A 27,788-nucleotide genomic window follows, 5' to 3' on the forward strand; every position below is an offset into this window, starting at 1 on the left:
ACATTATTGTATAAGTCGCCGAGATATTTTTAGTTTAGAGGAAAACTCAACTAGAAATAAGATAAAATTATATCTCAAGGAACTGACTGCCAGTAACCATCAATTAAAAAAAAACAAGTGTCATGGAATATTTTTTGAATAATAAATACAATAAAAAAAAATTAACAACGTTTGAAAATTTATTTTATACTATTAAATGAAAGTTATATATTATACAATAGAAAGAGACAGAGAGAGAAAAGCTGAGAAAGGGAGAGAAAGAGAAGGAAAGTTCGTCTGGGGAGGTGTAACGCTTTTCCCTTACGTGACATTTCTCTAGTGTAGGCCGTGCAAAAGAACTTCGTTCCAAAAATGACGATTTATGAAAATTTTGTTATTATTGGTAATGTTGACAATTACATTATATATTACCTAGCACGTAATGATATCGGTTAGAATAAGACTTTATAAAGCATTCATATACGACAAACGTACAAAAATCACTCTTGATTTTCTGGGCCACTTCTCTTAAAGAGCATAGTTTTCCTTCCCCTAATGACAAACGAGTGAAATTGAATAGAAGTTTATCGTAACCTATAAACTGACGTAGTTTGTAAAAAGTTTACACTTTACAAATGACAAAAAAAAAATTAGGTTCTTTTTTTGAAAAAGCATTTCAGTTAGTCAATATCTGTCGAGACTGCCTGTATAACTCAATATTCATTCGACGAGTTATGAACACTTGACAACTGTTCGTTTCGCAGCATACGAGTAATTATATTATTTCTAAAATAGTTACGTGTAATGGGATACGTTTGACGACGTGGCAGTAATAAATTGTATTCCCATGGTGGACTATTAAAATACCTACTTTTATGTTTAAGTGATCTTACTTGGAAAAGGAATGTTGGGACTGAAATGTCCCTTTCATTTAATTAAAAATGTCATTAACGGTATTATTTTTAATGGACTTGGGCAGCGAGAAGTTTGTTATTACAGCCGCGCGTCCGATGTACCATCCCATTGAAATTTGCGAGTTTTCGGAATAAATCAAAAATTCATTTATTTATATGTGTATATCAATAACATTTTGACGACCTCCGTGGTCGAGTGGTATGTACACTGGTTTTCATATGTACGCCACTCCGAGGTCCGGGGTTCGTTTCCCACCGAGTCCATGTAGATTATCATTAGTTTTCTATGCTATCTTGGGTCTGAGTGTTTGTGGTACCGTCGTCGCTACTTCTGATTTTCCATAACACAAGTGCTTTAGCTATTTACATTGGGATCATAGTAATGTATTTGATATTGTCTCATATTTATTTATTATTTTTGACAAATTTTTAGAATATATATGATCTTGTAATCTCAATATATCAAATAAATAAAAGAAGTATATCTCGTATATCGATGTTTAATAAAATCTGAAATTTGCATTTTAACTCGACCCTCTTAATCTTATTAAAGGATTAATTATTTCTTAATCTTATTATCAAACGTTATCTCTTCAATTCAAAGAACATAATATTATTTAAGAAAAAAAATATTTAAAAATCGAAGCGTTAATACAAACAAGCCGCTCCGGTTCTTATTTTAAATAATGTCTTTTTATAATTTCGCAATAAAACATACATACACTTATAATAAACTGGTTGGATTTAGTGATTAAAATTAATTACATTTTTAATACTAATCTGATAAGTAAAGATTAATCGATTTTATATATTATATTCGGGTTTTAAACGAATTTTTTATCCTCATTTACAGTTTCTCGTGTCCACATCATATGGTGACGAGGTAATAACAATTACAACATCTTATAAAACAAAGTCGTCCCACCGTTTGTGTGTTTGTTTGAACGCGATTAACGGAAAAATCACCAAAGAGTTTTCATTCAATTGAGGTAGTGATTCATGTGGGAGGTTTAGGCGTATAATCTGTGAATTGATTGATATTCGACGGTGATTGTTGAAGATTTCGGAAAAATCGTGTGAAATGGGACTTACGGAATGGGTGAGTGAATGGTCCCGCGCGAGCCCAAGAGACGTTCAATAATTATTGAAACGCGATTATGATAAACACATTTATATCTGTATGTAATTTGATTGTCGTAGTAATAGTACGTAACGCATGTAGTTTTGTTTAATAAGGTTAAGATACTAACATACATACCCTTACTAAATTAGTATGGGATATATTGACTCAGCATTTTCCACATAGAAGTTATCTTTTTTTATGTTACAGGTAGGCGGACGAGCATATGGGCCACCTGATGGTCAGTGGTCACCATCACCCATAGACAATGACGCTGTAAGAAATATTAACTATTCCTTACATCGTCAATGTGCCACCAACCTTGGGAACTAAGATGGTATGTCCCTTGTGCCTGTAGTTACACTGGCTCACTCACCCTTCAAACCGAAACACAACAATACTGAGTACTGTTATTTGGCGGAAGAATAACTGATTATGGGGTGGTACCTACCCAGACGGGCTAGCACAAAGCCCTACCACCAAGTAAAACTTTCTTAACCAAGTAAACTTTCTTAACATGATTTCATCATTGACCTGTAAAATCTAATGAGTGCGGGCTCCATTAAACCCAGTAAAGATAGTGTGATATTTTTTTGTACATACGTTTGATATTATCTACTATATACTTATGTTATATATAGAAGACTCTCCGTATGTACGTTATTCTTTCAAGGTCAAACTAGTGAACTGAATTTGATGAAATTTGGTACGGTTTGAACCACAAGGGAGAAGATGGGTTACTAGTTCACACCTAACCTGACAACTCATAAATAACCTCTCAAAAGAGAGCGGAGCCGCGGGCTATAACTAGTTAAATATAAATATATTTGTTACAGTAAGGTTTGAAATATTCGTATAAAATATATTTATATATTAACAGTTAATGTAAACGCATACGAAGTTTGTGTCTAGCGGATGATGTTGGGTCATATTAAGAGTCACGTGTTTAAGAGTAATCTAGAATAAGTAATTAAAGTCAATAAACGAATTTAAAAATTTATTGCTTATTTTATTGGAATTAATGAATGAGATCATGGAAGGAATTAGTGTTTTATAAATTACGATAAACTTTAAAATTAAAACGAAAATAAATGTCAATAAAAACAAACAATTTGTTTTTTTACTCGTTTACGAAAGCGAAGATTTAAAATCACGACAAACATACAAATGTGCAATGTGTATTTGATAAATAAACAAGTCAAAAATATCATAAATGTAATAAAAGTAAAAATAAAGTAACAGCCTGTAAATTTTCCACTGCTGGGCTAAGGCCTCCTCTCCCATTAAGGAGAGGGTTTTTTTGCAACATATTCCACCCAGCTGTATGGAATCTGGAGTATGGAATCGGGAGTATGCAATCTGTATTTTGGAACATATTCCATAAAGCTGCATGTGTCTAATTTCATCGAAATTAGACACATGCAGCTTTCCTCACGATGTTTTCTTCACCGCCGAGCACGAGATGAATTATAAACTCAAATTAAGCACATATATATAGTGGTGCTTGCCTGGGTTTGAACCCGCAATCATCGGTTAAGATGCACGCGTTCTAACCACGGGACCATCTCTGCTCCTTTAGTATATAATAATACAATACATTATTTATATTACTTAAAAATATTCACCGATAAAGGTATCGTGTAATTATAAATAATTAGAATTATAAAACATACTAAAGTGTATAAATATATATTAAACGGAATGACACTAATTTGTCTTTGATTAATATCAAAACTAAACTATTTAAATTAAAAAGAATTACGATAGAGACTGAAGATACTCTACGGCGACAATGATTTATTGCATATCTGGGAATTGGTTTATGTTGAGAAATGAAAATTTAATCTAATCAAACGCTAATTTATCCTCCTGTCAGTTGTGAACTATTGAATTAAACTTTCAATCATAGAAAAGTACAAATAAGGAAAAGAGGATCAATTAACACTATATGACTCATCGATATTTTTGTTTCGTTTGGATACACTCAGAAATATTTGGTGACAATGAGAGTTTTATTTATTAGGGTGTACATAGAATATACTAAAGTATATTCTATGTACACGGTGATACATAAACTACTTAAATAAATGGGAATACATGTTGTGATTATATGACAAAAGATAAATTAAAACATCAAAATATATTCAATTCGAATAGGCTTTTAAAAGCATCCAAATTACATGAATATGATGTTAATTAAATAAGGCATTAGAAATATCTGTTCGAAAGACAAAAACAGAGAATAATCTAAAGTGACTTTTTATTCTTAGTGCACATATTTATTAGACTTTAAAAACTACCTACGCGGTGCTGGGGCTTTGTCCAAGGGTAGGGGGTATTGACATGTATTCTACTACCATGCATTAATTATTATTATTATATTTGACTTGAAGAGTAAATAAGTGTAATGTTATGTAATTGATGGTGACCCAATACCATCAGGGGGCTTTTTTAGTCTGCTTTCCTATTTTTAATAAGATAATGTATTTTATTCAGAGTTATTTTCACTGAGTCTATATAACATTCCATGGAATAATAGAGTGTGTCTTCTTTATAATGCAAAGAAAACCACTTCGCATTAGGAACCATTTGTTCGTCTACGTTTTACAATGAATAATAAAAAAGTAATCATCTTAGCAAGAGATTTGAAAGTGCTGCAGACCTGGAAGATACGGTTAGGTATAAGTTTACATTTCGGTATAAAAAGAAGATCTCACTGAAATGCTACTCGAATAAATTACGATTTCGAAACGCGATGTCTCCAAAATAAGAGTTGGATTCTGATTTTATTACTACTGACTTCTTGTTTTTATTTTTCTTTAAGTCTAATATCGCGATGATAATATTTTATTTCCGATTTTCAGTAATGAGGGTTTTTTTCGAAAAAAAATCTACGAAACTAGATAAACACTTCTCATATTCCGATGTGATGACAATTCAATACTGGACAAAATTCAATTTTGTCTCAACCCAGGGATTGAACTCAGACTCCTAGATCTGTCGATTTATAAACTAGCCACTATTTCACTGAGGCAATCGACACTATTAAAATGAACATATATTTAAGAAAATCTTAACCAATTCCTATTTTCTTATTATTCAACTTAAAATATTTTATGTCACAGATTTTACTCGAATGAGCAATGCTTTCGAATTGCCAAATCAAGCTTCGCAAGTCGCTAAGTTAATTCACATTCAAAGTAGAACAATTTCTTTCGTAAATTATCGCTCCGAGGGATATGTTAAAATCATAATAAAGACGTCGATGGCTCGAATCTTGTTAGAGATGGCTGTATTCTGTCGTAAGATTTGTGGCGTTTTGCGGCTGCTCTGTAGGAGCTAGGTATTATCGGGAGAATAATGACGATCAATTTATAACCCTCGCTTAAATGAGCATCCATTTTCAAGCTTAGACTAGAATAGTTTATCAAAAACCAGTATTTATTTAGCGTTCTGCAATTCAGTGAATATTTAATAATTTCCACGGTTTAAATCGGAATTTCGTGCTATCGTTTTTTTATTTCTATATACAGTATTTAATTGGGTCAATGGTAATTTAAGCGTTTTAATACAATGTTAATTTAGTATGACCAAATAAAGAATTACACGACGATAGTTAACTGTATTAGCATATGTGTGATTACTACGGATATATACATATATTGCTTACATGTAGTTATAACAATTTTAATATGCAAAAATGTTACCATTCAATCTGATAATAATTTGACAGGTTAAATATAAACATGAACTTCAGCTTTCGAGATATTATTTTCAATTAAGTTATTTTTCTTTCTCTCAACTTCAACGCAAGACTTTTCTATTTAGACGTGATTTCCGTCCCCACCACAGCCTCCATTACATTCGTCCGTGACCTTAAGCGCGGAAAGAGACCATTGGAAACGCTCGATCAATTACTTGACTTAGTGAATGTGAGAAATATTATACAATATTCCGTTTCAGTCATTTCAATAATCGTTAATTTGATAAAATATTCAACAGATAGTATCGAAACAGCGCTGTAACTTGATAGACGTAGATAGAAATCAATATACCCAGATAAATATCGAGATAAAGATAACTTTATCTGGGTATTTATATTGGGTCATTAATATTAAATTCTATATAATAATCCAGTTATATAAACGTTTGATTTATATGAAATCGATGTGATTTTTACGAACCTAAAAATAGATTTAGAGATTAAATCGACTAGAATGTCGTCATGGCTATGAAATGTAAATAAATAAAGTTAATTTTTCAATAGCGTCATTAGATAGTTCAAATGAGGCTATAAGAATGTATAGAACCATTCGTTCGCTGTCAAATACATTATCTTTTTTTCATGTAATTACTTTTTTCTATGAAAACATAAGTGAAAATATATGTCCTCCTAATCGTCTCATCTCACTTTTGTCTCTATTTCTATTCGTACCTCCAGCTGCTTCTTTCCGATTATTATTAATTATAAACATACAATCAATGAAAATAAACTTTTCATATTACTTATAATTATAGTTTTAAACCAAGATCATATCAATTGTCTCTTAAATATTATAAAAAGTTAGCAAGATATTATACTAAAAAAATGAAGACGCATAAAAAAAAATCCATAAAAATAAAAGAAAGATACTGATCAGAAATGATTTTTTATTTAACAATTTTTTTTCTACAAAATCAATCCAAACTCATAAATATCAATAAACATTTATCCCATAAAGGTGAAAGTAAGAATAACTGAGAATTTTTAGTCATAACAATATCTTAAAATGAATTTTACAATGAAAAGAGTTATTTTCAAAAGCAGACAATAAAGAATGCCTGTTTTCTTCGTCATGGCATGGATGACAAAAAATGATCAGTACCATTCCCTTATAGGCGATACCTACTCGAACAATAGACCAACTTTTAGACTATAGACCAATTTAGAAGGCGCACTTTTCGTTGAAATAATATTTTCTTAATAAAATAAACTTGATAAATATAATCTAATTTGTATTTTTTCGTCCTCGTTATGTTCGTGAGACATCAAAGATCTTATAAGCACGAGAGCCACTCACTCATGCTAATGCAATTCGATAATAATTTAACGTTGAGGGTAGTTATAACGAGATGGGGTAACGTCTAAACAGCCAAGTATCTTATATATAAATGTATGTAATTCTTCTGTAGGTGAATTACTTCTCCGGGTCGCTTAGATTGCACTCAGTAGGAGGCGTAGCAATCGTATTTCAGGATTTATTTATAAGATGATATCTTATTTAACCCGTACGAAATTGGGTTTATGATGAAGTACTGTACAAAACTTTATGACAAAAAAATATTTTTGTTTTTGGAAAAGTTGACAATCTCGAACTTTTCTTTACTATAATATAATTAATATATAGTTATAAGCATGTATAAACAAAATACCATTCGCTGATTAATAAAAAAATATCTCAGAAACATTGAAACTTGAAATTTGAAAGGTAGGCTTTTTATAGGGTGTAAATAACTTATAAGAACGGAAACTGCTAAGCGGTTTAAAACAAGGGTTTCAAATTAGTTTTTTATAAATTACGCTCAGGTTAAGCCGCAGATTCAGTATATATAAAACATCCTCTTAAATCACACGATGAAAATCGCATTAAAATCAGCCAAGTAATTTAAAATATCTAAGCGCACAGTCGTCGGGAATCGTCTTTATTTTATGCTATGTAGATAAGATTTAGAACGTATATTTTTAAAAGAAGTTTGCAGATTTAAATTTGAGGAAAAACCAGGGATTATTTGAAATTCTAAATTTATGTTTGCAATTCATCTTGCACTCGACGGTGAAAGAAAACATCGCGAGAAACTCGCATACGAGGGGAAGTAATTCTGAGTCATGTATATCTTGCGGATTAAGCTCCAAATCTAGCTCCTTAACGGGGAGAAGAGATTTGCCAAGCGGAATAGAGAGAGGATGACGTCATTGAACGAATGGATGAATACATTTTATTGTACACTATAAAGAAATAAAATCCTATATTACTATACTAATTTGGTCAAAATCAAATTTAAAATGTATTTGATAATTCGATTTATTTTATTACAAATTCTAGCGAGCTAAAATTAAAATAAATGTTGATGACAAAATCAAGGAGAAAAAAAAATTACCAACCATGGCAAAAAATATTTATTGTTACATGTTAAATATTTTTTTAAGATGTATTCAATATCTTACCTACTATAATGACAATTGCATAAAAAAACATTTAATTATTTACACTTACTTGCGCATTGCGTACGTTTTTTAAAAGGGAGATAGAGAATTATTTAGATTTGAATAATTAAATAAATAAATTGAATTAAACTAAGACCCAAATCAAATGCAGCTGCAACAGTGTGACGACCTCCATGGTCGAGTGGTGTGTACACCGGTTTTCATGGGTACGCCACTCTGAGGTCCCGGGTTCGATTCCCGGCCGAGTCGAGCCGGCAGATTACCATTAGTTTTCTATTTTGTCTTGGGTCTGGGTGTTTGTGGTACCGTCGTTACTTCTGATTTCCATAACACAAGTGCTTCAGCTACTTACATTGGGATCAGAGTAATGTATGTGATGTTGTCTCATATTTATTATTTATTTATTTATTAGTGTTGGGTGTGAAGTGAGAGGCTGATCAGCCGCTGGCATTTGTTGAGGTGAGCGACCACCTTGCTTCTCATTAATTACCATTTCAACGTGACTGTCTCGCGTCCTCTTTACTGTATTGAGGAATTAATGTTCAATCAGCGTTCGCAATGTAAGCGCAAAAAAAGTGTATTTACGACATCACATCTCTACTATATTATACATGTATTACATAGAAACCTTACTTTTGGATTTCTCTATTGAAACTAACGAATCAAAATCCGTTGCGTAGTTTTAAGGATCTAAGCATACACCGGGTCACACAGACAGCGATACGCAACTTCGTCTTATACTATGTAGTAAAGAAATAATTTTATCAGAAGCACGAAGATTTTTTTTTCACAAGATAATTGAATTATCACCAATCCACATGTCTTAAGTAATATATTTCGGACGCTACGCATACTACAAGATTTTTCAAACGGCGAGACCGTATATTCAAAGGAGAAATATTTCACGTGAAATCGAATCTTGTCTTTAGAAAATAAATGAAAATTGTTACACTCAAGTATTTTCTCTGCTATTTTCGAATGGATTAATAAAAAAGCGATTGTAATGTTAATGATCCGTAAACAATAATTACAACGTCGCAACTGGTGCAGTGCGCTAACTGTGAATAATAATATAAAGGCGGGATGCTCAAGCTAGAGATGTACATTAATCTAATTTGTTAATACTCGGCTACATTAAAACACTCATTAATTTGAAGCCAAAAATTTAAGTAAATATTTCACAATAATATGAAATTGACGCTTGTAATGTCAAGTCTTAGTGAGTGAAATTACGAAGCAGTGCTACTTAATATTAATATTATATGCTAGAAACTTCTCCGAAACACATTTAATAAAGGTATTAACAAAGTTTACCTCATATATTAGAATAAATTATCTAAGAATAATTGTAAGTAATGCTCGATTATATTTAATCGGTAAAATGATAATTCGTAACAAGGAAAAATCAAATTAACTTGACAAAATCTTAAAAGTGTTTTATTGAAATAATATGCAATAATTAATTTAAAAAAATAATGGGTAAGCATTATAGAGAGTAAAATTTTTTGTAACCTTAATTGTCTTCATATATTATTTCCAAAAATAGTTAAAAAAAATATTTTCAAGAGTTACTCTATAGTTTTTAGTATTCTAAACAAAAATCTTAAATTACATTATATTATTAACGATGAAACTTTCAATATTAACACGCAAAGTCAATAAACAATAAATCAACCCTGTAAACATAACTTTCGAATAGTCATATCGATTACATGAATCGATAAAAATAACGTCGATGACATGATACACAATTTATTTGAAATCGATCTTTTAATTGACGAAGTGGATATATTGCCCACAAATTACACAAATTATTCTAAACTAAGCTTGATAATGCTAGTGACGTTCTCGAACTTCAACTCTGAACAGGTTTTAAAAGCAGTAAACAAAGTCATTGAAGTATCTTTGTTTACATTAAAGGGCTATTTAATCAAAAAATCCTATTGAATACAAAATGCATTCGATTAAAAAAAAATCGATCATTTAATGTTTGTAAACAAAATACAATACCAACTGGTGCTGTGCTTAGACTAATAATAATGCCAGTAAACGAAGCCAAGGATGCGACTTGTTTATCTACGCTTATATTCAATGACTCACCCGCTTGATACGACAACGTGGTACGATTCATTTGATTTGAAAACACACGCGTATGAATATCATTACGTAGTACGAAACGAAATGCGCTCAGTGTAACGCGTCTTTACGGCAGCCAATTTTTGAAAGCGCTGAAAATATTCGATTTTCAAATATTTTGACATTGTATGCATAATAATATTAACTTGTTGTATGGAGTGCTAATTCTGTTTTTTTTTTTTTTTAATTATTTCTATGGTTACGGATAAGCGAAGAACAATGTGTACCTGCAATTTTTTGGTTACAAAACGCAGAAATGTAACCTTCGATTAAATTAATATGAATACATTGAATAATAAGAATTAAATGAAGCAATAATAACCTAAAGCAAACTACATCAATCGAAGCAAAACAGACCCTTTTATCCAATACCGAGAAAATTTCGAAAAAGCCTCAAAATAGTTTTTAGTGATTGTTTGATATAAGCTTAAAATAGCGGTGAACTTTCTACCTAAGCATTAAGTTGTTATTCTAATATGATTTAGAACGTTTTTTCCAGCTGAATTTGTAATACGAATCAAATCAAATTAATATGAAACCAAATCAAATATCCACTGAAAATTTAATACAATTTACTTGACAGTTGAAGTTCGTACGATGTCGAAAATATAAAGCTGACGTATTTAAGAGGCGTAATTTATATTAATTGTTGTGAAATTGATACGAGGCGTAATACCCTAGAGGCACAACACTGAGCAGCGAACACGAGGCGATATGCCTGGCACGCCTCATTGTGATCTGAATGACGTCATTGAATGAATGAAAATATTTCAATGCTCATACTATAATGCAACGGAAAACTTTGTTATAAATCTATTAAATTAACTCATTTGAAATGCAATTAAATGGTACACAAAATATATTATTGTAGCCTAAGTTACTCCTTATTATATCAGTTATTTTCCAGTGAAAGTTCCGTCAAAATCGGACCAGCCGTTCCAGAGATTAGCCGGAATAAACAGACAGACAGACAAAATTTGTAAAAAAAAAGGTTACTTTAGTGGTGCCGTGTATGCATACATATGCATTGAGTAAAAAAGGGCTACTTTAATGTTACAAACAGACACTTCAATTTTATTATATGTATAGATATTAATTATTCTATACAGTTATATTTAACTACAAATAATCATACTTATAAATTAATTATTACAGTATGTATTCGTATTTGCCACTGAACTGCCCTAAACTAAATTTTGGTGAGTGTCACGTGCCATATATTTTATAAATATAAAATATAACAAATTGGCACAGACGCGTAGATATATATTTGTTAAAAAAAAATGTGGTCCAACAAAAACAATACACGAAATAATCCTTCCCAAATATTAGGTCAGCGAAGTGCCCTTTATTTGTACTATTCGACCTTGGAGACGTCTAAGACATTTGCGACACCGTGTTCCAGAGATCGTGTCTGTTAACTGTTTATTATAACGAAAATTCTCCTAACGTCATTGGTTATATCGCACGAGCTCTAATACATTGCTTTTTATTAAATTTTATATTTATTTAAGTTTCATATTTATACAAGTTATCCCTAATCAGTGATTTGACGGGACAAAGGATGGCTAATCACTACATATTATAAAACAAAGTCCCCCGGCCGTGTCTGTCTGTCTGTATGTTTGCAACAAACTCCAAAACTACTGAACGGATTTTCATGCGGTTTTCACTAGTACACAGAATGGTTCATGAGGAAGAATTGAGTACATAATTTATTAAGGTTTTTTTTATAAATAAGCTGAAATAGGACGATATTTGAAATTAATATAAAAGATTGACCAAATATCGAGATTTATGAATTTCCTTAGACAAAATCTTATTAAGAAAGTTAGTGTGTTCGGATGTTTGTTTATCAATCACGTTCGAACGGTATAGGATCATAATAAAATTTGTTATAAAGTCTTTTAAATATCATAGACAAGACAAAGATGAAATCAGATTAAAAAATATAATTTAAATTGACGCCTAATGAACAGTTAAATGTATACTTCATCATCTTCCTATCCTTATCCCAATTTTATTTGGGGTCATACATACTTCTCTGTCAGACGTCATCTCACAAGTAACATTCTTTCTAACCGTATCGTCTTTCACACAATCCATCCAACGTTTCTTTGGTCGTCCTCTCCCTCTATATCCATCCACAAAGAGGAAAATAAAACTTTGATCCAATATACATGTACTATTCCAATACGATAGGATATATAAGAGGTCAAAATTAAAAGCAATCTATATTGAAATGTCCCTACATTTTATGTTTTTATTTATAGCGGGCTCTATCAAAGCGCTTTCAACATTTCGCATTTTCCAATATCAATTAATATGAGAGTCAAATGTATACGTATTTAAAAGTATTCTTTATTATATTTGTAATTACAAATAGATCGTATTTTTTCGTCAAAATTAAATTCACGTTCGTCGCGTAAACTGTTAAATATAAGGTTGATGAAATTACGAAGCACTGCTATTTGTTTGACTGTATTATATATTGAGACCTTACCTGGTCCGCTCTAAATCTTCTAGTAAAAGCTTTATGAATACTGGTTACTAGCGACCCGCCTTAGCTTCGCACGGTTGCAATTCTGATACTAAATATACTGCAGGATGTCTTACAATGTTCGCAGTTTTTCAGTCATTCTCTACTATATTATACATTAATATTATATATAAATTTTACTCTTGAATCAATCTAATTAAGAAAACCGCTACAAAATCCGTTGTTTAATTTTAAAGATATAAGCATACATAGGGACAGACAGCGGTAAGCGACTTTGTTTTATACTAACATGTAATAAGGTCTCTTGATAGTATAGATTATAAACGAGTCATACAAACAAAATCAGCTCTTTACCAGTTAGTTTTAAAATTTGGAAGTGAAAATTCTATATTTTTTGCTGCAGCTGTTAGTTTCAAAGTTGCCAAGTTGCAACTATCAAGATGAATTCAAACACATGAATTTCAATAAAAACATTCGGGCCATTGAGTTTGTGGGCTCAGCATTGAAAATAGTCTGCATATTGTGCAATTTAAACTTATATACTAAAATATTATTATATCTTATGGATATTAATACTATAATATTAGGTTTTAAAAGAACATTTATGGCTATCGGTACTCCAGCTAGATAAAATATGCAGTGTACCAGGTACTGGTAGGAACTCTACTGTTTAATTGGCAATTTCAGAAAAGGGATGGACGCTACAAGTGTCAAAACTGCAGATATACGGAATATCTTCTAAAGAGGATAGGCCCTAGGTTCAGCGGTGATATATATACGTACGCTTTCTCTTTTAACATGATAAAAATTATTATGAATCATTTTGTCAAACATCACACATTTACTACGAAGTACAAAAGAGATACAGAGCGATTTCCAAATACGAAATGAATGTATATATCGTACATTAAAGTCGAATACATTGGGTACTCTTTAAGTTGCAACAAAATACGTAGCGCACAAAAGTACTTTACATAACAAACGATCTCCGGTCACAGAGGCAAATACTCTAATGTAAAACCACAAATCGTACACGTTAGTACATGATATCGTACACTGCTATGGTTAAATGGAGTGTGTAACCGGAGACAGATTGCGGTGATGAAACCTCTTGTCCGACCCGAACGATAAACATAGATTAGTTAAGTAACTTGGATTACGGCCAAAGATCATCAATAAAATGTGGAGAAGAAAAGAATAACGGAACAAAAAAACGTCGAAACACAAACGAGAATCCATGATTTCTTGTACATCCGCAGTGCAGGGTTTAATTTGCAACATTTTCGCCAATAAAAGTATTTTTTTAAATAGAGTTTCAAGCATATAGCAGCAACTGCGGTTAATTTTCTGGCATTTATAAAAGAGTTCCGTTGTCTGTCTCCGAAATTAATCAACTTTTTACGAAATATAAATGGAATTATTTCTGAATTTTACAAATACAATATAACGGAGTTACTTATCCTTTTTCGAAGTCGTTTGAAAATATATCAAATGTTTGCATACATAGCATACCTTTTCGAAGAAGCCCGCAATCGCAATGTGGTATTTTTTAATTGTTTAAGTTAATTCCAACACGCTGTTCCAGTGCGGAGTAAGGAATCCGAACGATATTGCCCACCAGGAATATAAGATAAATTCGTAATGAGTTATACAAACAATCGCATAAAAAATTAGCCTTGTTAATTCGATATTTTCATTGCAATATCAATGAGACTATAGAGACTTATTATACATATAAGTTATTAAAATTACAAATGTGAATTTTTCGTATGTGAGTCACATCGTTCAAAATGTCTGGAAGGGTTTAAATGAAATTTAGAGGTGAATGTGTCACGGAATATAATTTTACTAACTTTTAAATTGCATTTAGCAATTCGTGCGGCAGATAATACCTGATTATGATGACAAATTACGGCTGCGGGCAACATTCTTACAATGCCTATGTGTGTGCATTAAAATAAGTGTACTATTTATCTCCTCACACTCATCATCCAATAGATATATAAAAGTATAAGACCGATAAGAGTTAGCGTGCATTAGTATGAGTGACGCTCGATCTTACAAGATGACTTAGTGTGTGTGAGCCGATTTATATAAGAGCAATAAGTAACGAAATAATGTAATATGGAAGGGCGCGCCTTTCTGAGTTAAAAGCTCAGTATTTGTTCGACACGAGATTTGAACCCGGAACCTTGTCACTTGTAGCCTTATAAAACACACTTTAAATCAAGACACATAACCATTGTTAAACTTCGAGAATGTTATATCACAACACACAGACGTTTAAACGTATAACATAGCAGATGCTATCCGCTCGCTACATTAGGCAAATGTCAATATACATCTGTCTACAGATTCAATAATTGTATTGACATACAACAAGAATATGAAATTCACGCTTCGTGTCAATAGTCTAAATTACAAGCGGTTTAAACTGTGAAGCACATCTTCATGTAGCATAATAAAACATTCGAAACACGCTATATCATCTAGTATAACTTTCATACATACATATTTAAAGGCTTTATAGTTATTTAGGAAAAAAATGTAAAGATTTTTGATAGATTAAAACGCATTACGCAATGAACGTCATAAGTTAACGAAAGGCAAAATTCACGAGAATGTAAAGCTTTCGTTTGAATAAATACTAACATTCTATACAAAAATTCTCTCACATATATATTATTAGTAAGAAACATAAACTCTACATGTAAATATAATAAATATATGATCCACATATCATAAAGTCGTAAAGCAAGGACATGTCATAACACGAGAACGTGTTAATATGACTACTTCATTGGATCGTCTTCTGAATAATTAAAAAAAAAAGAGATTTCAGATCACATATCTTATTGTTCTCATTTATATTGAGAGTAGTAATGTAAGCTGGGCAACTATTTTTTTTAATTACGTTATTCTCAAAACAGATAATAAACATAAGAACTGAAAATCGCACTAGGTAGCTGTAAATTATTTATCTTTAGCTCTAAACATACATATTAACATAATATTTTAAAGCTGAAGAGATTATTTTATTAGTTCACGTCGCAATATTTGATTCAAGATTAACATCCATTATACTAAGCGAATGTAATATATCTTTAACTTATCCCTCGTACGATAGCTGAATGGTTGACAAAAAATCTCGGCAAGCTCGTTTATTTTATACTTCAGTGCTCGGAGCAACCATGAAAAGGAATGTGACAGACATACGCCATCGCTAGATCATAAAGCGTGTGAGCCACGGCGGATGTAGGGCATCGGACGAGTGTACTGGACTTCCGATTTTTCTCTTTTGTCACGGTCTAATAACGAAAAAGGTCCACTAAAACGATTCACGAACCGCCACGAGGGGGATTTTTTTTCTCCTCCATAGGATATGACGTAACATTTTATTCCGATCAATTTGCTCTGCAAAGATAACTATTTATGTTTCCCTTCAACGTTTTGAAATGAAAAAAATACCGATACAAAACATAACATTTTATTTATAATATAAATAATAAATTACTATATAATTTTTGGTTCTTTAATAATATATAACCGTGATTATAATAGAGTTTTAAAAAAAGAATTAAACGAAAATACAATAATTTAGTATAGTTAATAAATAATTTAAAAATCGAATCCAAAGCCATTTCTTAAAATAAACATTTAATATTTTTAAGCGACATCGATATCATAGATATTCTTTTGTTAAAGGCGCGGAAGAGTTCGGATACGTTCTAAAAATAGGCACTGAAAAGATACTTCAAAGAGATATTTTGAGCAATATGAAATGGAAAAAAATGGCAGAGCGAAGAGAAATCTTTGAATATTTCGTGGAAGGTTTACGATGTTACTCGTATTGTGTAAACACTATATTTCAATTGTATGTTATGTCATTGCTTGTACTCAAAAAGCGCTTTATTATTAAGGATATGGGTTTAGAGCATAGCAACGTTGATTGAAACAGCCGTTTGGTATATATACGGCTCAGGCGTTCTTGATATATATACAGGTTTCCTCAAGATATTTTCCTTTGTGGCAAATTTCAAGACGTAAACACAAATTAGGTACTTGTGAAAATCTTTTTATATTAATTATTTAAAAGAATTTCATCTTATGACGTAAATATGATATAAGGATTAAAATAATTTAAATATAGTAGGTTTAATTAAAAATAATTAATTATAATAATTCGCACATTAAAATTTATTTTTAATAATATTTTAAATCAAAAATACATAAAAACTTTTCACTTTATTCTATTTATATACATTAAATTGTCTGTTAAAAGTTAGTTTGTTATCGTACGTATAAAATAGGTTTGTTTATACATTAGTCAGATATGTGCCTATGTTTTAGTCTAATTTAAAATTCAGGTCGAAACCTAAAACCACTTCATGTTTTGTTTCTTGTAAACTAATAAAATACTGACACAAATTCATTGGGAAATCGTTCCTTTATTTTTAAGAATATTAAATTGCATCGCCAATTTTCCCTGGTAATATTCACATCTGATATTTATGTAATTTTGGCCATTTTTTTATATAAGTAAGGTCCAATACTCATGTCCTCTCAAACAGGTCTTGACCCTTAAAAGTAAACGAACGACGTGAAAATATACGTATAATAAAACGGAAACGCGTTGTCTTTATATACGAAATCATTTCGAAGGCTTACTATGGAGGATAATATTATTTCAAGGGATCAAAATCTTTATATTTCTAAACGGAAACGAATTACACCCAATTATTAGCTGTACACAAAGATTGTATGATTATCAACGTAATCAAGTTCGAAATTGTTTCACATATTCGTATTGTAATATGTAATATTTGCACAACTATTTTCCATTACAAACAAAATTAAAATATTCAGTCGGTGTGAAATAGAAATAATAAAATTAAAACATGCACCGTTCAGTGTCTAGGGGAAATCTCATAATGTACACCGACAATGAGGCGACGTGAAGGAAATGAAATCACCTACAGAACACACCTAGGGCACCTAATGCATCTATAGATCGACTGTAAACTCGTTCCAACTCCGGGTGTCCATTTATTAAGGGTATGTTCAATGAGATCGTGGTTATAATAAATTACTATGTAATTTTATTCATTGGTATTCTTGAATACGGTTTGTAGTAATTCATAATTCAATGTTGTGTTCAGATAGTACACTGTTTTGAACGAGTTTTGTTTATTTCAAATAAATTATTACGTTTCACAGCCGATAGGATGTTGAATTATATCGAATCGTGTATCTTGTTTGTATGTAATATTATTAATCAATGCAGTGTGGTTTTTGCATAGTAGTATATTCTAAAACGGCTACCAAAAGAGATTAATTGATATTTGTTTGGTAATAAACGCATCCATCAATAACATCAGCACTAAGCGAAATTCCATCACCACCAATAAAAGTCAATCACAGTACTGACGTTCGGCTGAGGGCTGATCGTAAAAGTCTACTCACTAAAAGTCTACTACTACTGTCATCGTCATCATCATCATCAACAGCCTATGTTCGTCCACTGCTGGACATAGGCCTCTCTGATTACACGCCACTGTGGTATTTCTTGGGCTACTCGCATCCATAATAGAAAACGATCGACTTGAGATTTCTAGATAATCATGACGGTTGCAATTTATTATTAATTAAAAGTTTGACAAAAATATAATGATCTATAGACGACAATTAAGATAGAATTAAACATTTTTATTTAAATCAAACGGTAACCCTATATAGGATGCAATAAATTCAGATTACAAGCCAAGGCTTGCAATCAAGTGCAAATTCTCATTTTGATTCGGACGTCTGTAGATTATTTCTTTTTTATTGGCTAGGTCTAATTAATATTCATCCAATTTCCACCGCCAGGCGAGATTCTATGAGCCTGTTATACTGATATTTTTTTTCAATCTTTTCTTTACTTTAATTTTATTTTACGCTGGCGCTTCCTTTATTCAAAAGAGTAAGCTCGTGTTGCAAATCTGTACATTTAAAATAGTGCTATGATAATATATTATTTTATATAATATATAATGTATACATACATATATTTCAGAAATCGAGAAACTCTTTTACAATATCACATTCATGATGAATAAATAAACATATTGTAACTGAAAAATAATAGTAACTGAGTTGAATAACTGAAAATTGACTGCGCTAATTTTTGGGTCTCATCAGAAGAAGACCTCTAGAAGACATAGTAAATTTAGTGACCAATCTTAACCTTATAGGGTCTCTCAGTGTCAGGTCAGGGACTTAGAGGGCGACCTAAAACCAAATAGGCAGATGATCAAAAAAGATCTTAGTTCTTGCTATGTTTCTGACAACGATACGTCGAATAGAGTGAAGTTGGAAGTAAAAGACTAGTAAGGCAGCCACCATCAGATGGGTATAATAAATGCACAGGAGAGAGAGAGAGAGAGAATAGTAACTGAGTTAACATAATATTCAATTATAGACCATATTAATATTCCCTTCTTCGGTAATAATGAGAATAGCCTTTTTCATAATTATATAAAACAGGAATAATAATTGTGACCATACAAACATTCGGAGCAAACAAAAATCTTCTCTTATTTAGAAGTGAATTAAAAACACGCCGCGACTTTTAGATATATTTTAAACCTTAAATATATTTTAGAGTAAGATTTGCGAACCAACGGTTAAAAGTCCTTTACCGCTATAAAACCTTTTCAAGAGGGTAAATAAGGGTATCCATACATAAAAAAATGTTTACATGTACCGTACGTAATAATTAAGTAGAATGTAGGAAAAAACACCCTCCTATCTGAAGCGGGATCTCACTAGCTGTTAAATAATAAAAACGTTGCCCGTAAATTTTTGACGCATACGTTTACTTACAAATTTTCATTTACTATTTAAAATTGACGAAATTAAAATAATAAATAATGTTAATTATTCTATACAATATTATAGAAAATAATATGCTGAAATATTCCCTGTTTTTATGCAAGTTATATACCTATAATTGTAAGTAACTAATAAACAAAATAAGATACAGAAATAAATAATTAATGGCTTTTCTCGATCCATGGAACGATAGCTTTACGATTAATTGACAAAGTGTGCTTACAAAGGAACGATATTCTTGTATACTACTCGTACTTTCGACGAGTACTTCTAATAATCAATTCGGGGAAAGTACATTCTTATGATAGAATTATAGGTTTAAAAATTTCAATACGTTGATGTCGTGTTAGTAGTCAATTCCGATATAAGTACATCCCAGATGTCATATTATGCGACGAACTCACAAGCTTTTGTTATTTCGAATTTCATTTCAATCCATCAAATTGTTTTGTAATTTGGATTGACGGACAGATATTGACGGTTAATCAGTTCATCTGTGTATATACGGGCCGTCTAGCAATATGGAAGTCACAGGATTTATTGAATCCCTAAGCTATTGTAGACATAAGTAACACAATATTATCGCTTCGCAATAAGCAAAATATAATCATAATTAAAGAAATAAGAATTTAATTTAACGTGGATATTTCAATTCATCAGTTTTATTTAATTAAATTGCATAGGTATGTTTCTCAAATATAATTTAACTGTTATACTAGATTTAATTATCTATATTATCTTATACATTAGTTATTTTTTAAATCCTTATTTCAATTTACTAATTAGCAAAGGTCTTAATTTAAAAATTAATATGCCAATAATCCATATGGAATATTTATATACCATAGTTATTTTATTCACACGAGCCGTTTATAAATATACAAATATTTTATAAGAAAAAAAAATAGACTAGGATTCAAAACATACCTTCCATTTTGTGGGTGGGGTGAGGATGCTCTCTCGCCCTGCACGAGGAAAAGAGACCCTCTGTCTGCGTCGAGCAGTATTGATACATTTTGAAGGATCTTGTGGCAGAGAACCCGTACCTCCAACTCATTGCAAATATCTTTAACCTACAACAAACATAATAAAATTTAGTTTAAAATAATATAAATATATAGTATTTCTTTAAGCTGTACCAAATGACAGAAAAAAATTTTTTGGGTACAGTGGAATATTTATGGAAGATTTTGGACATTATTTATTTAAAGTTTCAGAGGTGGTTCGTACCTAGTAGTACGTTCAGTAATTGAGCATAACTGTTCTGATATGTCTGATAGGGAGTTAACCAGTGTAATTACAAACAGAAATGATAAAACACCTCACGGTTGATCGCTCATTAATGATATGAAAGAGTAGTTTATATTTCTTACGACATTGTCTATTACCTGACTAAGCATTAGGTAAAAAAAAGCATACATACGTTACAATTTACCAAACTATTTACTATCGACATTGACATTAAACTAAATCTTGACGAAAAATAAAGCGTTATAAAATCTCTACGATTTTTTAAGTTATAGAAGCAATTTTTAATTTAACAGAATCTTAACAGAACACGACATTACGATTTTGATTTTAATTTTGTTATTAACACGTAATTTTATTTTATGCACCTACATTAAATGTAATTAATTTTCAAGCTATATGTATTAAGTAAGAAACGGTTATTTTAATATTACAAACATATACTAAAATTTTATTTTATGTACAAATATGATGTGTTAATTACTCATAAAATATTTACTGATCGTAATTAAATTAAAGATTAAAATTAAATAATTTAAGGAATAATGTTTGGGTTATAAAATGCATCGTTTTCGTATAACAAAAATGAGTATTCAAACCATATCATTGATACTTATTAAGCATATAAATCTGATAATAAAGTATTATCTTAAATAAGATGAATGTGAACTTTCGACAGTTCACAATCTCACCGGATAGATTATTATAATCTAACAGTATTTATAATTTTATGCTGAGATATGTACGTATTTTATTACGTTGGCGGACGAATATACAGCCCACCTGATGGTAAGTGGTCACCATCACCCATAGACAATGAAGCAGTAAGAAACTATTATCTACTATCTTTTACTATTAACAATTCCTTACATCGTCAATGTGCCACCAACCTTCGGAACTAAGATGTTATGTCCCTTGTGCCTGTAGTTACACTGGCTCACTCATCCTTCAAATCGGAACACAACAATACTGAGTACTGTTATTTGGCGGTAGAGTAACTGATGAGTGGGTGGTACCTACCCAGACGAGCTTGCACAAAGCCCGTCTGGGTAGATATTATATATTATATATAAGAATATATTATATATATAATATATATTCTACGTAGAGCACATATACAGAATATATCGTAATAAACTCGTAAAGTTCACAGGAAAGACGCTGCTCTCTTAACCCGCATTTTCATTTCAGCTTCGTAACCAAGTTTCGTGGCTGATTTCCGAACTAATTTCCGCCTCTACTGAACGAGGTTTGCAATTCGTTAATTTTGTATGCAAATAGTATCGGCCGTGTGAGTGATCGAAATGTGAATATTGCTTGAGTAAATACAGTAAATTGACGAATTTCAATTTCGTGGCAACAATATTTCAATGTGTGCCAATTATAACCGACCGGAGCCGAGATTGTTCGGTGGCTGGAACGCCTGAATTCCTAACCAAAAATCCGAACCAAGGCAAACACCATTAAATTTCCATTAGTCACTTATCTATGTTTATATTTCGTGTTGGTGGTGAAAGAACATCGAGTAACACACAAAAGGACACCACAAAAAAGGAACTTCAAAGTCTATAACAAAATTAATCATTATAAATAAAAAGTGCCCACACAATTTTTTCATGAAAATTGTGTCAATATTTAAAAAGGTTCCAATAAATATCAAAGTGGTCCTCCTTATAAATTGATGACCTTCGCGCCACGCTACAAAGCACACGACTATTCATTTTTTCCGGATAATAATTCAAAGAGCGCTATCATAATTTAGATTTCACCGCGACAATGGTGAACATTTGTTTTATCCAAGATAGCAATTTATCCCAGTCTTGATTGATACACGAAATGGTTAATAATCGACAATTCAGGCCGAACGTGACCAATTCTATAACGATCTTCGGTATTCGAAATATTCCTTTATGTTACTATACTAATAAGGAACAAAACCGCTTGCATATTCACTATTTTATATCGTATCAAGTAATAAGGCGTAAGGTTTTGAGGGCAGAGGATTTTTGTATCAGGGAATAGCTTATGTTACATCTTATTAGTCGCCCTTAATAATAGTAAAATATCATTATTTGTTAAGAGCTTATACGCATACATTGGAACATGATATTAATAAAAAAATAAATAAATTTAAAAACGTTTTCGCACATTAAACTTCACGTGATAAGTACACAGTGTAATGTAAACATCAAATGATATTACATTTAAACGGAAAACCTAACCGGCGAGTTATTTATCTATACGAAACAAATGAGTAACGAATCGAGAAATGAAAATTACTGCGCCGGTTTATAGATAATATTTGACGAAAAATAAATTCGAATTAATTTACAAATAATATTATCAAATATACTTATTCATTTCTACACTTCGAAGAGGAAAGAAAAATTATTACAGTTGAAAGTTTGAGAAATCGTTGAGTACAGAACATCTGCGTACACGTGTTTAATTAGCGTCCTAGAAAATCAAATGTAGGCGAAAACATTTTTAGAATAACATTCGATTTTAAATAGTATTTAGATCGAGGTTGTTTGGAAACCGCTGGAAATTGTGTTTACCGTCGTAACTGAATGAAAGACAATGACTCACTATAACAACTTTGCAAACACATACATATAAACATTAATTACACATAGACGCAAGGCAAACGTGAAGTGGAAGACATCAGTAAGCCTATATTGTTGTAATGTTTTATCAATGTGTGCATTATTTATAATAAACAACGTCGACCTTACATATAAACCTTTACATGTGTTTACCGGACTACGGAAAAGGGGCTTGTCATAACGTTGAATCGTGTAAACAAAACATTATATATAAACACTTTATATTCGCGTTATCACTTATAGAGAATAAATTTGCGCAGTATAATTATCCTTGTGTGGAATTTAATTAACTTTTTATACACACACGTATGTATGTGTGTAATAATTTTCTAATAAATTATCAGATATGTCAATGGATATTGATAATCTCGGCCGAGTTGAACAAATGAAATGCGGCACGGGAGTTTTCTGACAAAAATGACAATAATTTGTGTTCCATGTGATTCATGCCTATGGGTGCGTAAAGTTGATGAAACATTTCTAAATCATATATCCGTGGAGTCATGGATATAGAAATATAAATAGTTATTTACTTCATTCGTACAATATTCAACAATTATATTTATTCTGCTAAAATTACAATTATTATTTATGGTTTTCCATTATCAAGTATTTTTTTTTTAATGATAATTTACCTCAATTTTGTTAAGTAAGACAATTACAACTTTAAAACATTTAATCGATTTTATTGGACAAAGTTACCTCAACTGAATCTTAAGAAGTTACGGCTTTTGACTTCAATTAAATAGTTAGCAATTTAGCGTATCAATCAGTTTTGTATAAAAAAATCTCAGGTTAAATACCTTTTAAAATAAACTTAAAAATATACGATAAGTAATTGAAATAGTATTATGAGATATTTTTAAAAGCGATTTCTTTTTAATTTAACTCTATATAAGGCTCGAATCCTGCAAGTGAACTTTAAGTCAATTCCCTAGAATCGTTTCGAATTCAAAATCTCTTAATTTATTTAAAAAACGATTAAGAACCCATATATTAGATGATTTCACTGATCTTGTTTAATATCACTACTGTTTATTATTTGTAATATCTTAATTGTAGTTAATATTTTAAAATTTCCTTTGTAAGCGAACTTTGTTCTTTTTGGAAATAAACTTCTTTAAACCTAAACCTAATCGTTTGAGGTGAAACTTTAACACACTTTGGTGACTCTACAATACAATAAATTATACACTTAATTAACAAATTGTAATTGTTACAGTATTTTAATATATTAAACTATATTACTACTATATATTTAACTATATTAAACTGCTAATGTTTTATCTATACTAATAACATAATTGTGAAAATAACTCTGTTTTTCTGTCGCTCTTACGCGACCAAAACCAATGAACCGAATTTGATGAAATTTGGTGTAAAGCAACCTTGAACTCCATGGAAGGACATATGTATGCTTTTTTTACCGAACTCGTTACAACAACAACAACAACCCTCTAAAACGCGAGCGAATCCGCGGGTAACAACTAATAGAACATATCTATTATGCCGACTTATATTTGAAAATAAATCAACGACTTACCTCAGAAGTTGAAACCAACTAATAAATAAATAATTAAACAAGAAAAATTAACAAGTTAGAAAATTCGTGAAGCGTTCAAAACTTTCCTCCAATCGACAAGAAATACCCATGTTTAAAGATACCGTACTGTAACTAAAGATATGTTAACACAATTTTCGAGTGAATTTCGAGCCCGGATAACTTACGGCCGGAATAAGTCGGACGTTAGGGGCAAGTTAATGAAGCTCGATCGTGTACCTACTTCGTTCGCATTTTTAGCTGGAGCGCTATTCTGTACGACCAAACTCGAAACTTATCGCATAACACATTCTTTAAGTGACATAAATTGACATGAAATGACTTTGTATAGCTAATATTATAAATTTGTAGTTGTTTTATATGTTATCTTAAAAAATGTATATATTTATCTAAATATTTATTAAACGTTATGGGTTAACAAAGAGTCTACTACCATTCTGATTTGCTTTCAAAATTAAATAAAGACTGTAATCTCGATCGGTCCGTCCAATCTCCATCATGTCTTCTCTTTAGCACAAATATAAGCCAAAATTTGATAAAAAGCAAGTATGAATGCGAAAGTTTAGGTGAATGGATGTTTACTACTCAATCACGCCACAATGGCTGAACGGATCTCAATGAAATTTAGCAGAGAGATAGATTATAGTCTGGAATATTAGATAGGGTACTTTTTCTGATCGATCTCACATGTGAGGTCGTGAGCGGAAAATAATTATAACATTTTAAGGATACACGCAACAAAATAGTGGCTTACCCGCTAAGTAGGTTTTAAACATTTTATGACTGGGATAAGGAAATTCTTACAAAATACGCGAATTTGACAAACTATAATAAGATATATAAAACTTTTCACGGAGTCACATACAATACATAAATTGAGGTGTTAATTTATTAAAGCTTATTAAATCTGTCTAGAAATTCCACGAATTGAGCATCCATGTTAAGAATTTCGTAGTTAAATCTCAAAGGTACTCCTAACCTTTGAGAGACTTGAAGAGTTTAAGATCGGGCGTGTCAAAGCTCTTAATGCGACGTTGCTACCGGTAATTTGTGTTACAAATTTAAAATTACGAAGTATATATTAATTAAATTGCACAAATCAATTCCTTATATTCGACGATTTGATAAATCCTATGCCTTGCTTCATGACCCCTAACTGTTATTTTCCCTAAGTCCAAATCCCTGAGTTAAAAATCTAAACGTATTGTAATCGTACTCACGATGTATAGATGCATAGATAACTTATAAAAACTATTATCCTGATTTAATATTCAATATGTTTCATAACAATTAAAGAAAAAAAGTTATGGTAACCAAATGTTACCTATAGTTTTAACGATCAGGGACGCAATGTTTTTATGACGTAAAAAAATCTGGTTTTCTTCTCTGCTGGATTTCGTTATGGCTTATAAATTGAATACTTGAATTTGTAACCAATCAATCTCTTTCGTTTCTTTTCCGAGCTACGTGATATTAGAGATACAGTTAGTACCCTGTTAGCGTAACTAAAAACCGTCAAAGAAAAAATAAAAAGTTACAGTTTTTAGGTTTTCCGGAAAAATATCTTACAAATATGTTATGTATGTACAATACTGTGAAAACATTAAGCTAGATACATAATAAAACGATACATAACTTTTTACTCTTTTAATGTCTTAACAAATAAGTACTTTGAGCAAACTATGAGATAATGAGATTTGACTCATAATATCTCTAGATAAAAAGTATCGAGGCAGCTGTAACAAAAGTTAACATATAACATTAAGTTGAGAGACTGCAATATTTTCGCTTCTATGTCAAAGAGATATTAATTATATCGCCGTTGTTAAAACTTCGCAAAGGTTAATAACCTTTGAACACTTGGTAGTTTTCAGTGAAGGTAAAGTAACAGCCTGTAAATTCCCACAGCTGGGCTAAAGGCCTCCTCTCCCTTTGAGGAGAAGGTTTGGAACATATTCCACCACGCTGTTTCAATGCGGGTTGGTGGAATGCACATGTGGCAGAATTTTGATGAAATTAGACACATGCAGGTTTCCTCACGATGTTTTCCTTCACCGCTGAGCACGAGATGAATTATAAAGACAAATTAAGCACATGAATCAGGGGTGCTTGCCTGGGTTTGAACCCGCAATCATCGGTTAAGATGCACGCGTTCTAACCACTGGGCCATCTCGACTCAGTGAAGGTATCAAAGTTTTATAATATCCTTAGGCTTTTGCATTTTTAACGCAGAAACAAAAGCGTTACGCCTCGCGCCCACTCTACCGCATCGTCTAATGCATTATGTATGGAAAGTTTTCCCCGTGCTCACCTAAGTTTTAATCTCGGCTTTTCATTTGTGCATAAATCCAATGATAAGATTTTTAAATGTACATTTTAATATTAATCGAGTGACGTTAATCCTTAACGGTTACAATGATTTATGTAGTGAAATGATGATAATGTTTGCAATATTCTACTTGATTTGAAAATATATTTTTCTGAGAATGATTTTAAAACCAGTGCTAGATTAAGGATTTCTGTTCCTTTGTGAGGTAGGAATTTTGGTGAAACGAGCTCCAATGCGAGTTTATCAGGGACCCGGGGAGGTTCCAGTACCCTGGGAATTCCCCCAAGGTGTTTAGGCCGACCGTCACGGCGTCACGG

At 31.4% G+C, this 27,788-nt stretch overlaps 1 protein-coding gene across 11 annotated transcripts in view; it reads right to left on the reverse strand.

Moving 5' to 3' along the window:
- Window positions 1-27,788, reverse strand: part of LOC124536652 (dual 3',5'-cyclic-AMP and -GMP phosphodiesterase 11-like) — a 220,519-nt gene that overhangs the window by 50,552 nt on the left and 142,179 nt on the right. For all 11 annotated transcript variants that reach the window (XM_047113199.1, XM_047113191.1, XM_047113196.1 and 8 more), the window contains one exon: window positions 20,655-20,800. In XM_047113199.1, the coding sequence (XP_046969155.1) occupies window positions 20,655-20,800 (146 nt within the window). The remainder of the gene's footprint in view (window positions 1-20,654; window positions 20,801-27,788) is intronic.

Source organism: Vanessa cardui, chromosome 17, assembly GCF_905220365.1.
Source record: "Vanessa cardui chromosome 17, ilVanCard2.1, whole genome shotgun sequence".
NCBI lineage: Eukaryota > Metazoa > Arthropoda > Insecta > Lepidoptera > Nymphalidae > Vanessa > Vanessa cardui.